The sequence below is a fragment of the Acipenser ruthenus genome, chromosome 31 (genome assembly GCF_902713425.1).
Source record: "Acipenser ruthenus chromosome 31, fAciRut3.2 maternal haplotype, whole genome shotgun sequence".
NCBI lineage: Eukaryota > Metazoa > Chordata > Actinopteri > Acipenseriformes > Acipenseridae > Acipenser > Acipenser ruthenus.
In genome coordinates, this window is record NC_081219.1 from 13,117,863 (window position 1) to 13,131,967 (window position 14,105).

Sequence of the window (14,105 nt, forward strand, 5' to 3'; positions counted from 1 at the left end):
GACTGGCCAATCAGGATGCGTTGTTCACGTGTGACAGTTCACGTGACAGCACTGGCTATGCGACTTCCTTTTAATGTCTATTCATTACTGGCTGAACGAGCACACAGAAACAAAGAAATGTATTTAAATGCACTGCTCCAAAACAATGAAGTGATATTCATTTTTTTTGTACTTGTTTATTGAATAATGGCTAAAAATAAGAAAAAAATCTCAAGGGATGTTGGGTGTTATTTTGAGATGTTTTCTTTTATAACACTGCGACCAAGAAAGGATGGCAGATGAATGGAATGGTTCCTTTTTTATATATATAAGCCTTTTTTACCTGCTGATGGAAGTTTGTCCTTGGAATTCACTTAAACACAAAAAATTGATAAAACACATTGTGTGTTATATTTCTTTTATTTATTTTTTACAAAGACATCAATTGATTTCCTACTTTGCACAAAACAATTCTGTTGCCAAGGACGGTCAAAGCCACGGCATTGCTTTTTACTGCTGCTTTCCAGCTTTGCTCTGCAGACGGTGGAATTCTTTCAGTCTGCAAGAAAAAGAAAAAAAAAAAAATACCAAGAATTATTCTGAACTCAAGCACTTCAGAGTAAACAAAAAAAAAAAAGCTGTGTTTGTATCTCTACCGGACTGATGCGATTAAACAGCCACCCGGGTGACAATATACTCAAGGCAGTCCTGTCGGCACACCCTGGCACACTGAAGGTTACTGCTGCTTTAACCTTTTAAGCTAGGCTTCCTGGGGCTGTTGTCACCATTACAGTGCAATGCACCATCTGTAGGCTCTCAGAAGAGTTTGCATAATGAGGCAGGCCTCGCTGATGCTGGAAAATCTCCAGCGAGTAAGTTACACAGTGCAGGGGCTGGCTGCATGAGGTGCTGCTTTAAGGATGCATTTCCCGGAGCTAGGGGATTGACTCATAGATGTGTGAAACAGCTTTCTGCAACACCGTTAAGCTCAAGGAACACCTGAGGTTTGAGCTTCCCCTCAGAGCCACTGATCTAATAAAATTACTAACCTGAGGGAGTTGATTTTGATGAATCCTGATGCATCGCATGGGTCATAATCTCCTTGCACGTTCATGCTACAAGTAAAAAAAATATATATATATAAATATAACTATACCAGAATGTGCTATGTAGTCAATGACATCACGAGCACATTAATAGATTAACATAGAAATACATCAGTGTAGTTACCATGGCATCCAAAGCCTGCCTTGACAAAGGTATGTTATATACACACACACACACACACACACACACACACACACACACAAGATACTTACTGTATTACGCATACATTTTATAAATCCAGGTTTAATTGGACGCACTCATTATGTGATCTGCCTAGTGGGACAATTCAGTGCCGCAGAGTTTCAATCTAAAGCCTTAAACAAAGTGTTTACTTCCCCTGGCTATGAAAAAACAAACAAACGAAGGCGTGCTTGATGAGGTCATCACCGGTCAATATATGTATTGCAAGAGAAACGGCGCGGTACTGATCCGTGCTGATCGCCAGGCTGCACGGACTTTAGGAAAAAAATTTCAATGAGTTTACAATAATCTCCTCCTGATCACCCCCCCCTCTCTGTTTTTTTTTTTTATAAACCCTGTGCTTTTATTTTTGTGCATCACCGATGCTTTTCTCTTCTTTCTTTCTCTCTCCTCCAGCGTGCCTCCTCTTCTCTATAATTAGGGTACTTTCTACCTACTGTGTCAAAGCACTTCCACTGTCCGCTACCTCGCGCAGGCATCTCAGCTGCTAATGTGACGCCGTCACTCAAACCCTTTAGAAAGCAGCGGTGGAGAAATTAAAAGAAAGAACAAAAAACAGAGGGGGAGAGAAGAAGAGGAAACTCAGCAAGACAACGCTCGCCAGACACAGACGCTGCAGTCCATGTCTCCCCTTCTCTCTTCTCCAAAATAAAAAAAAAATGGCACGCAGACTTACTGAGTGAGGGGAAGTGCACATATTGGGACCGCTCAAGAACCAAATCAATGCTGCCCATTCACTGCACAAGCAAAACAGTTTGCAGAATATCAAATTTTTTTTTTATTTAAAAGAAAAGGGGCCCGTCTCGTTACTGGAACAGACGTGTCTGAAATTTTTCCAAACCAAAAAAAAAAAACGCTCAATATTTGAGAGGAAAATAAAACCTCTTCTGTTGGTTTAAACACTAAAAAGGCCTTTTCAGTTACCAGATTTCACCTGATCAGGCTAATGGAGAACAGCGAGTATACATGTGACACATGGACCAGTTCAGAAAGAACCACCACCTCTTCTTCTAACCCTAACAGGGCCAGGACAGTCGATCGCAGCACGACTCTGTGCGTCTCCTTTTCCCATGCTTGGTAGCACGAGGAAGCTCTGATCCCATCAGGAATAGCACCTGTAGCACTCTAGGAAAGCAAGCCTCCCCACCTCCCTCCCTCCAGTAAACTACCCCGTTGTTAAAAGCTATTGATCGGTTTGTCAGATTTCTCCCTTTCGTTTACTCCCCTAATAGCCCCCTATTGATCAGCAAAGCTTGTAATGAAGACAGCTGTGCAGGGAAAATAAACATGCGATAAACACGGGCCGCTGCCTGAAAAGCTGATCCATAGTTATGTTAATGCCACGTTACACCGAGGCGGATTAGTGATACATGGAAAGAAGTTCAGCAGCCACTGGAGAGCTGGTGTCACTGGGTATTCAGAGTCCTGTAGGAAGGGGTCCCACGCAAGACCATGCTTCACTTTGACCTTCAGGCTTTTCCCTTTAGTGATTTCAAATGCCGACTGGCTTTAAGCTACAGATTGATTTAGTTGTTTATAACCAGGAGATTTACCCCCTGAGACCGAGGCCTCGTTTACAAGGGGGTCCCGGAAAACAATCAAAAGAGGCAATTGCAATGTATAATAACACAGTTACAATGTACAAACCCCACAGTAAAACCATGTGCGGTTCAAACTCGATCAGCAGCACGCAGAGGAGATCTCGGAACAGAATAAATCAGACCTGGAGCTATTTGTGAAGGAGGACTGAGGGAGAAGCATTGCCAGGCGGTTCTAATTCCCCAATACGATCTTTAAAAAGATGATCAAATTCCATCTTCACGCTATGATGAAAACAGGAAAATGCAGGCAGACACCTACAGCCAAAACGCAACAGCTCTGAGAAAGGGGATATGCCAATGAGAAAGACGCTTCCAGAACTGTGTGAAAAATTGGATAGCGCAGATACAAATCCCTTCCCCTGTATGCAACCATCATGATACACCGTGGAGTGTAATGGGATTTGAACAGTGCATTTCGTAACGGTGCAATGATCATAAAGCAGCTACTTCCTCCCAAGCAAACGGGATGCAATGGGATATGCAGAACGCAGAACGGTGCGTTAAACTGCGTGTTGAAAAGGTGAGAGGTCTCACTTTCATCTCTCTTAAGCAGCATGGAGACAATACCTCCCCTGAAACGCTCCTCTTGCGTTACAGAGGAAGCTGCAGTTCGGACCAGCACATGGCACTCTCTCATTGTTTCTCGAAGGAGCTCAGTGTTAGCTGCTAGAACATGACCCGGTAAGCTACATACAGCCTCACCTGTGCTTTACCCTCCATGTCCTATGCTTAAAAAGACATTATTTATTCTAGTATTATATATTATATATATATATGTTTCTCCTTTAGTTATAATACAAGAAGATGATTAGTTTTTAAAACACATCTGCATCGATTTATAGGAGCATACATAGTAAACTTCACATGGCGCAACTGTACATGCAATGACAGGAGAGGATATGAACAAATTATTGTTAATGCAATAACATGCATGTAAATACATTCATGATAATAGAAAACATTGGTTCAAGACTCTTTAAAAGGGACAGCAGAGTCCAGACAACGAGTGTTAACTGGCGTTAACTGCAGCCCAGGATGTCAGTTTGCTTCTTACTTTGGCACTGAGCTTTTGGAAATAGAATCTTAAGACATACAATGCACCCCATATGGTTAAGACCACCTGTGTTACTGGGACCACCTGTGCCAGTGAGGGCTGTGATGAATCCATTACATTATACATGGGACACTTTGCTGCCTGAGCCTACTGTTGTGTGAAGCACTGCCGTTGTGACTTCCGACCCTTGACATCAAGGTTAAAAGCTCTACAACCACACATGGAGAGCCTGGCTGTTTTGCACAGCGGTTAAGGTGCATGCTTGCCCAGCCCCTGGCTGTGGCAGGAGTCTCACCTGACCAGCTCCTCGTTGTACAGGGATTTGGGGGACTCCCTGCCCAGGATGTACACCTGCCCCTTGAACACTGAGAGCTGAACCTTCCCTTCCACACTCTCCTGGGATGTTGCGATACAGTGGCGGACAAACTCGCACTCCGGGCTGTACCAGAAACCTGCACATGGCGGAGACAACAAGGAAGGAAAAGGAGCATTAAAAAACAGGGTCATGCTAGAAGGGTTTTTATTAAAACTATAAAAACACTGCGACTCTTTTGAGAACGTTTTATATTACTAGAAAAATACAATCTGCTTTCAGATAGAATTCATCTGTAAAGCGGCCAATATCCAATTTTGATTTCCAATTCATTCATGATAAACTCCACAGTATCACGCCCTCTCCCCCTTGTATGAAGACACAAACTTTTCCGTTTATAGATTTCATAAGCAGAATTATCTGCCGTACAGCAACTTAACGACACAACCACTTTTAGCACAAACACGTCAATACAGCTGAAGTTTAAGGTTTAAAAGAATGAGGCAATGGGATACTCTCCCAGATATCCATTCTGCTGGCCCACGAGGGAGCCTCACCTCCTCCCTCCCATCGCCGCCTCCTCCTCCTCTTATCAGCTTAGTGAATCAGCTCCATATGCTCCCACACAAGCCTGTGCCTGCCTGTTACAGGTAGTGCTTACCCAGCCCTGCCTGCCAGTAACCCTACCGTCCAGACTACAGAGCCAGTGGGATCTCATTTCTCAGCACATCTGTCCACTAGGACAACTGTTATTCACCTTGCAAGCTGTCCGTTTAAAAAAGAAAAAAGTACCACCCCGGGGGGGGGGGGAGGGAATTGCAAGTGTCTTTTTGTAAAAGCCCTTTACCTCCATCGATATACGACAGTGTTGTCTTCTCTTAATTGCCCCATGTATATTTGTTGTAGGTACAGTTGCAATGTTTTTTTCACGCCAATGCAATTGCACAGGATATTGGTACACAGTGCATAGTGAGTCATTACAGTGCATTACGAAACAGGCTTTCAAATTTAGCTCTCAAATGTATTTCTAAGAAGAAAGCGTTGCTAAATTCCTTGTGTACCTTAAGGGGTTAGGAACACGTGAAGCTATCCCTGCAACACCCAGCTCCTTTGTTTTAACAGTGATCCCACTTTAATGATGAAAATCCTGTTAAGGGGGAGCGAGGAGAGAGCGCGGGACAATGGGATTAAAATGAGCCGGGCTGGACCTGGGGGGAGGGATTCGCTCCAGTTAAGAGTCCCACGCGATGGCAGTGATTTAGTCATTCTATTAGCCTTGGGCTGCTAACCTTTAACCTCCTATTGAGTGTCACTGATAACACTCCTCAGAGCTAGTTTAGTTTCTACAGGTAAGTACTTTCCTGTAGGTATTCGTTTAGTAGTGGAAGCCACTTGAGGGTTCACAGGCACTCAATCGCATTCCTGTTTTGAACAATCTTTGACATCGTTGACGGGTGCGAAGAACGCTTGTAAGCATGAGGGGTTTTTTTTTCCTCTCTTTCTTTCTCGGATAGAGCAATTATTTCAGCCTTCGTGGCTCTGAACACACACTTCTGCTGTCCGCGAGTCAAGCTGGGTGATCATGCGACCACAAGGCTGTCGAGTACGGTGTACACAGTAACAAAAAAAAAAAGAAACGATGAGGACAGAAGAGGGAGTAATAGACGGTGAAGCTGACAGATGCAGGCAGTCTCCTCTCTTAGCCTGTCAGGAGGGGAGTCACTGCTTTTCATTGTCAGGAGATCAGGGAATCTGCTCTGGACAGCTGGAGAGGGCCGGCCCACCTGTCAGCTTACCTGTGCAGGTGACCCTGCGGCCGAGCCTGGCTCTGGGGGGGGGTCCCCTGGGTCTGGGCAGAGCCCTGGCAAGGCTAATGAGCCCAGACAGGTGGGCCAGTGCCTTTGTGCTCTGCGCCCACAGCCACCCCTAATTACCGGGGGGCTCACTGGAAGGTGGTAATAGCCCAGCTAATGGATGCTTGTGGTCGCCCCTCTTCCACATTTTAGGGGATTTCTCTCCTGGTGGAGAATTGTTTTAAAAATTAAGAGCCCCTCCCCCCCCCGCCCCCCCTCAGGATTAATCCCATGCTGTACAGAACAAAAAAAAAAAAAAACCTGGGAGCAGGACTCCTCCCCCAACCCGCTACCTGCTATCAATAACTACACAAGACTGACACTACAGTCATGGTTCCAGTTTTTGGTTTCCAGTAACAGTCCAGCGTTGTGTGGTGCACAGCCCTTGAGATATGCATCTCATTTCCAAGGTGGTCCTGCCAGCGAGACGAGACTAAAAGCTCCAAGTCCACGAATGCAGACCAGCCCGTCTCTTTTGCACAGCGGTTAAGACGCTCTCGTGTCGCCCCCAGCCTCCGCCCTGTTACGCCAGTCCCCTCTGTGCTGGCGTGTTTCAATGCCAGCGTTCGGATCTGTGTGTTGAGAACTGTTCCACAATTCAAATAGATTTAACTGGTAAGAAACACTTTCCATGCAATGAACTGAACGGGTGTCTTGGCTTGGAACAGCTATCAGAATACAGGGGTTCAAATGACCAAACCATGGGTACATCTGACTTCCAGTTTAACTCATAACAACATGACTGCCCTTCATTGTGAAACTTGAATACGAAAAACTGCAGTAACAGGGCAATGCTATTAAAAAAAAAAGGCAGTTTGTTTTTAGACGTGGCAAACTGGCCACACAGGGGCTGGACACATACCGTTATAAAGCTGCTCGGAGAACTGAATAGACAGCCCTTGCTTAATCTTCCTCACTTCTCTGTCCATGGTGAAGGTCTCAATATCCATGTGAGCGTGGTAGAGGATTGTCCCGCCCGGGGTCTCGTAGATACCTAACAATTTCACAAAGAAAGAGAGGAAAGAAATAAATATACAAACCGCTGAAAGCTGTCAGCCCTGCGCCGGCCCCCGTGCGCTCCCAGCCTGTGTTGAAAAGGCAGCTGTCATTATTTATCCTGCTGAGGCTCAGACGAGTCCACTCTGGAGCCTGCGGAGAACATTTCCAGATTCCCTGTCGCTGAGCAGCTAAATAACAGGGTTGAGCCGCTAACACACCCACTGCTGCAGGCCGGCAGGGCTAGACCCTGAAAACACTGCAATTAGACAACCGCTGTGGGGAGGCAAAATCCACTGTGAAAATGAAGCCGTCATTTAACTGTCTGCTTATCAAACGATGTGCATGCAGCAACCCTTGATTTCACAGGTTAAAGAATTAGTTAGGTTTTTTTTTTTTCTTTTAAAGAAATGCTAACCCTTTGCTTAATGTTACTGGTTCTCAGTCCTCGTTTGGTCTGCTGCATCCCCTGAAATGCTTGCAGCTTGAAGCAGTTTTCATCCCTTTGCTTGCATTGCTGCAGCCGTTACAACTGCACTTGGTAAACCGTTCGGATCTTTAATTAAACTCTGCTTAAGGTCGTGCCTTCCCTTCTGTTCAGAACCTCTCGATTTTTCCAGCTTCCGTTTGATTGAATGTCTCCCGTTTGCTTTAGGATTTTACTACATTAAAAGAAACTTTTTGCATGCTGAATGATAGTTGTGTTGGTTTTATACAGCAATGCACTGTTACGATTCTATCGCAGGGACAGAAATACGGTTCCCGTTGCACAGCGGTTTGATCCATTCCTGGTTTTACTAGGAGTTTAACAAGATGCACCCGAGCTTGTTACCTAGACACTGGGGCTAATCAAGCTCATAGTAAAACCTGGATTGGGGGAAACTGCTATGCAATAGGAGTCTTATCTATATCCCTGCTGTCACAGGTCCTGGTCTCAGCCCAGAGTGTTTAGGTATAAGAGCCAGAAATCAGCATGCTTGCGTGGGATGAATCCCAGAGCAGGCAGGGTCTCCAGTGAAGCTGCTGCAGCCACACCGGTGTGGATGCAGTGCCTACACTTGCATGCCAGCTGGCTCAGCAAGCCTAACCTTGTGGGGTTTTTGCAGCCTGCATGGCGAAACCCCTAATCTACATTAAAACTGTGCTCAGAACTTTCCTTCTGCACCAACCCCTGCTGTACTGGGTGCATCTGATGTGTATACAGAGAGCTCATTTTTAAAAACTTCATCCTAGAGGAGAGGGTAGGGTACTGTATCGCAAATTTCACAGACAGGGTTATGGGACAGCTTGTCAACTTTGTTTTGTTGAAGCTCAGTTAAAGCATGGCTGGTTTTCGAACACTGCTGCATCAGCACACCACTTCACCACGCATGCCCGTGTTTAGAGGCAACTAAAACAAACAAACAAACAAAAAGGAATGTGCAAAACTTGAGAATCAGATAAGTGTTTTTTTCGAATAAGGTTTCAAGGGCTTGTTTAATTAAAGGGTGGCTTCCGGATTAGGCAGATTAAATCACCCTTCTTTGCAGTAATCTTTTAAAACTTTTAAACAGTTTAGCCCTCGCTACACTGGGTTCTCTCAATGGCTCTTCAGTAATGGGGTGAATTAACCTGATCAGATTCACCCCTGGCTCATAGTGACACAGGTGTCGCCCCTTCTCCAGCTAAGATGGATTTAAGTCCTCGATATCCGCCCCCCCCCCCACTCTTAAAAACTCTGCAGGAATTCTGTAATCTGCCATCAATCGTACAGGTTTGGTTATTGTTTACACACAACACCCTGTGCAGCATCAGACGAGAGATCTCAGTGGAGGGTCGTTAGGGTAAGAGGAGATTCTTAGTTAAGAAACCCTCCATTTGGAAAAGTTTTTTTTATTTTTTTTGAAGCCAGCTCTCGTTCTGTGCGTATTCCAGTCACTTTAGCCCGGCCACAGCAGTGAAAGCTTAATTTTAGAGGGTACATCTTTTTGCGATTTAGGCTTAAGTTAACAATTACCTGTAATAAAAAAGGAAAAATGTTGATCTAATATTTCCGTGTGCATTACAGGTACCACGGTTCGTGGAAGAATTGCGGATCTTGACCCTTGACCTCCCTTACCCTTGCCCACCCCCTAACCCCCACGTGCCAGCCCCCTCACACAAAGAACCTGAAAGCCTTGCTTGTTTCAGTCTCACAAGGGGACGTCCCGTGTCCTGTGTCTCTGAGGCGCTGCAGTAACAGGGTAGAGAGCGGAGCATGTAGCATCCTGTCCCAGGGGAGGCGCTGCAGGTGCAACGAGACCCATCTTCAGGACTTCAATACAGAGCCTGCTGGGCCCTGCTCCTCCTGGGTGCAGCCCCTCTCTCTATACCTGTATCTGGGCAGCTTCCCATTAACAACATCGTAACAGATTCAAAACAGCTGGAGAAAGTAGTTTGGACACAAAGGTATCCCCATATGAGGCTATCACCCATTTGCGTCTTCCACATAATGACTAGAAGAGAGTTTTTTTTTAATCCGTCCCCATACGGGGTTGCCAGGCATGACAGGGGTAAAGGGGTCACGACACGAATGGTTATTAATATCTGGTTATTTTGTTGCCTTGCAGTGGCTTCTGGGAGATGTTGAATTGACAAGTTAGCACCAGAACCAGAGAAACACTTGTATTTAGTTAAGATTTTTCAAATTTATTTTTAGATCTATAATAACCTAACAAAAGGAACGAAGGAAAGAACGAAAGCGCACAAGTCCACCTCCGCGGCTGTTAATCTGACTGACAACATAAAGCATTGAAAATGGGCACCTAGTTCTCAAAAGTTTAACATGCACACAAAAAAAATAAAAGACTAAAAATAAGAGAGTGGATGAAGTGTATATTTTAATTTAATTGCTCCCCTCAGTCACTCTGGCTTCTCAGAACTACGTCCATTATCCCCAACCCCCCCCCCCCCCTGCAGTGCATCATGCACGCTGCAATAAAAAGAAAGCAGGTAGGAGTCACATCTATTAAATGCGCCTCTATTAAAACGCAAATGTTAATGCACTCTCTCATGGCTGGCCTTCACACCCTACAGAGTGGCAGACTGTCTATAGCCTGAGCTCAGAGGAGCAACTACAGTGTAGCTAGACTAGAGCTCACAGCAGCCGGGCGTCTGCAGTGCAAACTAGATTCCCCACTGAACCGTTTTTAATGTGGCTGAACTACAGCCCACGCACACCAATTCAATAATTCAATGCAATCTTATTTCACACTGGCGGGACGATCCAGTAACTCCTTGCCTGCAAGAACTATAGGACTAGGTCCAAGGGTGGATTTTTGTATTTATATTATTTTTTATTGTTGAAGTGCCAGTGTGTCACTTCCCTCATAAAAGTTTACCATAGTGAAAGCATAGCAAAGTGTAATAAAGCATAGAGAAAGCATGGTAAAGTACAGATAAGCATTGTAAAGAACAGCGAGGTGTGGTCAAGCATATTAATAAGCATGGCAAACCAAGGTAAACTATGGTAAATGCAAAGCATAACTATGAGGAAAGCATGATAAAACTGTAAAAATACAGCGGTAAAACGTTTATAAGGATTGGGTCAGCTGTCAGTAGGACCTTATTTAAAAGCAGATAAATTGATTGATCATTATCCAACAGGGAAATAATACAGGCGTTATATTTCATATTGTCCCCTCCTTAGTTGAGAGAAGTTTCCGTCTTGCTACATGTCCAAATGCAGCTGCTATTAAATACCACACCCCTCCCATAGTGCTCCCCCCTTTTCATACAGCAGCTCTTTGCAAAACAATCGTTGACAAGAGTTTTTGACAGTGTTGTCAGGTAGCTGTCTCACTCGGTTTATGTGAAGAAGTTCCTTTTCATTCCTATTGAAAAGACTGCCTGTCAGTTTGTTTGAATTGGTTTTCCGCGCTATATATTTATTCGGAGCCACTATGTCGATTCACACAGAGCTCCAGCACTATAGACTGGAAGGCAATGATTACGCCGGCTCGTCAATTTGCCAGTCCGAGTCAAGCATGTGTTTGAAGGAGACTGCACTGAGCAAAACAGCAGTGTGTTTCCTACGCAGACATAGAGGTGTCATAGTACAAGTGGGGGCTAGCCAGCAGTCCTGTCTTCAACCACTAAAGGAATGCTTCCATATCATTCAACCACAGTACCATAAAGATCAACGGCCCTCCTGCACACAGCATCAGCAGAAGTCGGTATTAAGCTGCATCTGCCAGTTAGCACTGTAAGTGGATTAGGGACTAATATCAAAAAAAATGAAATCATTACACGATCTATGATTGACTACAAGTAGTGACACCAAACTTATGCAATCTTTCTTCCCCGAAGAGTTTCAAAACCAGGCATTGTTATAAAAACTAGTGAAAGGAGTTGGATATTACAAGCTTTCATAAAACAGAGGTTACTGCGTTAACAACCCGCTACAAACTGGGATACCATCGAAGGAAAACATACTGCAACTGGACGCATGACTAAAGCATAAAAAGAAATAGAAAAAAAAGAAATAATTGTGGCTGAGCGGTGACTCACTAAAGGAAAGAACAAAAAAAAAAAAAAAAAAACACAAAAGCCCACAAAAGAACCTGCGTGTGTTCCACCACCTCAATTTTCTGCACTTAATTGTCCCTCCTCCTGGGTAAGAAGGGATAATTTGATAACGAGGGGGCGTGCCGAGCTGACAGACAGGAACCCCACTCGTTCCGAGCTGTGATTTCACGCTCCGCGCCGCTCCAATTCACGTCTCAATTGTCTTCGATAATAACGCCTCCGCTGAGCCGCAGACCCTACTGCACACCTGATATTAAAAACCTGAACAGGATACCACCCCAACACCATGGCTTTAATAGAGGGAGCGGAGCCCTCCTGCTCTCGCGGCTACAAAGAATCTAGCCGTCTGGGAATTTGTTTTTTTTTTAAAAAGCACTATCAACGTTAAGATTTAATAACCAATTATCTATCCATTTGCCTAGAAAACATCTTTTAACAGCCCCAAATGGCAAGTTAAGATATCACAGGGATGGAAATAAGACTCCCATTGCACAGCAGTTTTCCCCATCCCTCGATTTTATTGGATCTCATATGCACGCCTTTAAGTCTGTCAACTTCTGATCAAAAACAGAAAGTATTTTATAAATCGAGTTCATTTTACCTCTCTGAAAGTCTCTATGTACATGACTGCAGAGCCATACTGGTGGAAATAAATCTAAGCTGGTCCATTTTGCAGCTTGTATTCCAACACAGCACCCCACGCTCTCCAGTCACATTTCTACACTACTGGGGTTGGTCTTCACTTTGTGTTAAACATTTCAAAAGCTTTTTGGGATGAAAGAATCCTACATGCCAGAGCGTGCACGAGTGACAGTCATGTTGCCTTGCTCGTCGCGTCAGCAATATCCAAGGTGGAGACAATTCCACTGTTACTAAATGCACATTCCCCTTTAGGCCAGATCAACCACCAAATCATGCTATTTATTCAGGAACTTGCCATTCCCAGTTAACATCCACATCCTATCGGGTTTTACTACAGAGCACATCGGTGTAAATATGTATTTATTTTCATTTGCATATCACAGGATACCAAAACCATCCAATTTCTTGACATTTCTTTTGTGCATCAAATATGTATGCAGCATTAGCCGAGGCTGAATCTGTAGTGTGTTGCTACCGTATGCGTGCAACGCTAAGCCAGTCAAAGTTGAAGGACAGATTGCTTGAGAGAAGAAAAAAAAAAAAAAAAAAAAAAAAATCAAATTCCTTGACGGTACAGACAGAACAAAAGAGGATCTACGTGGAATCTTAACAGGACAGAGAAAAGAAGGTATTTTCAAAATGATTTTCCAGTGAAAACATCTCGAGTCTGAGGTGGCGGTTTTTTGTTCGCAGGAATGTCTCGCCCGACACCTTCGTAAAACAAGCTCTTCGTTTGTTCATTGAGAGCGACGGCTCCATCAGCAGATTCTTACAGCACTCTGTTACCATGCTTACTCTTGTACTCTGATGTCCTTGCAGGATGTTGTGCAGAACCAATCTAACCCAGTGTAGAACAGGCATTGTTAACTGTCAAACAATGCCTTAAAAAGAAACAAGAACATCTCAGTTTAAAAATTAATTGGATTCATAATTCAGTAAATTAAAAAAATTAAATAAAAAAAGGGGGGCTTTTCATTTGTGTATGCAGCTGATATTCCCTGAAAAGAAATGTATTCTCTAAAGGCAATTGATGGAAGGCATGACAAAACCACTACATAGAAGAACAGATTTCAATAAGGAGCCTTTGTTCGGGGTGGAGAACTATTGCGCTTCCAGTAACCTCGACACGTTAATGCCTTTTTATTAATTTCATAAAATCAGTCAGCGTTTAATGCAGAGTTCTTTGATTCTGGATTCTGAAAAGTACAAATAAAATGTAAAAATGCAATTTCTTCGCATTTCATTCGAGGTGGCTTTGTGTAAACAAAGGTGCTGATTATCAGATGTTAATGAAGCGGAGATGAAAGGCTGCAGCTCGTTAATGCTATTGTCATACAGCGCTGAACAGGAAACCAATCCGACGACAGATTTCTCATTGGCTTGTTTATATGAAAACACTGTGGTCAGGGCTAGAACAAAAACGAAGCCCAACAATTGCTTCACCTGGGCTTCCAAACAGCTTCACGTGTGCATTTTGAATGAAGGATGGCTGTCATTTAGGAAGCAGACAAAAGCTGGGCTGGGCCCCTGCTAGCAGCAATCAAGGCTGAGTTCCATTCTAGAAATCTGGATCCTCGTCCAACACAACCTTAACCCATCGAGTGCCGTTGTCCTCATTCGAGGACGGGCTGCTTTGTCATTTTCTGGAGCATTATTAACTGGCCTGTCATTTAAATGTAACTCTTTAGCATGATCGCTATGATAACTTTCTCGAATCTTGTTTACCGCAAAAGTTCAATCTAAACGTAACTTCATTCTGCAAATACAGCCCTTCACATGCTTTTCTGAGACCTCAATCTAAATTAAGAAACTGA

At 44.0% G+C, this 14,105-nt stretch overlaps 1 protein-coding gene across 1 annotated transcript in view; it reads right to left on the reverse strand.

Annotated features, from left to right (window-relative positions):
* Positions 1-380: 380 nt before the first annotated feature.
* Positions 381-14,105, reverse strand: part of LOC117396840 (argininosuccinate synthase-like) — a 36,078-nt gene continuing 22,353 nt past the window's right edge. Inside the window, exons 12-15 of the mRNA XM_034909054.2 lie at positions 6,971-7,102; positions 4,238-4,394; positions 1,029-1,094; positions 381-538 (exon numbers count right to left, since the gene is read on the reverse strand). Of these exons, the coding sequence (XP_034764945.1) occupies positions 490-538; positions 1,029-1,094; positions 4,238-4,394; positions 6,971-7,102 (404 nt within the window). The 3' untranslated portion in view covers positions 381-489. The remainder of the gene's footprint in view (positions 539-1,028; positions 1,095-4,237; positions 4,395-6,970; positions 7,103-14,105) is intronic.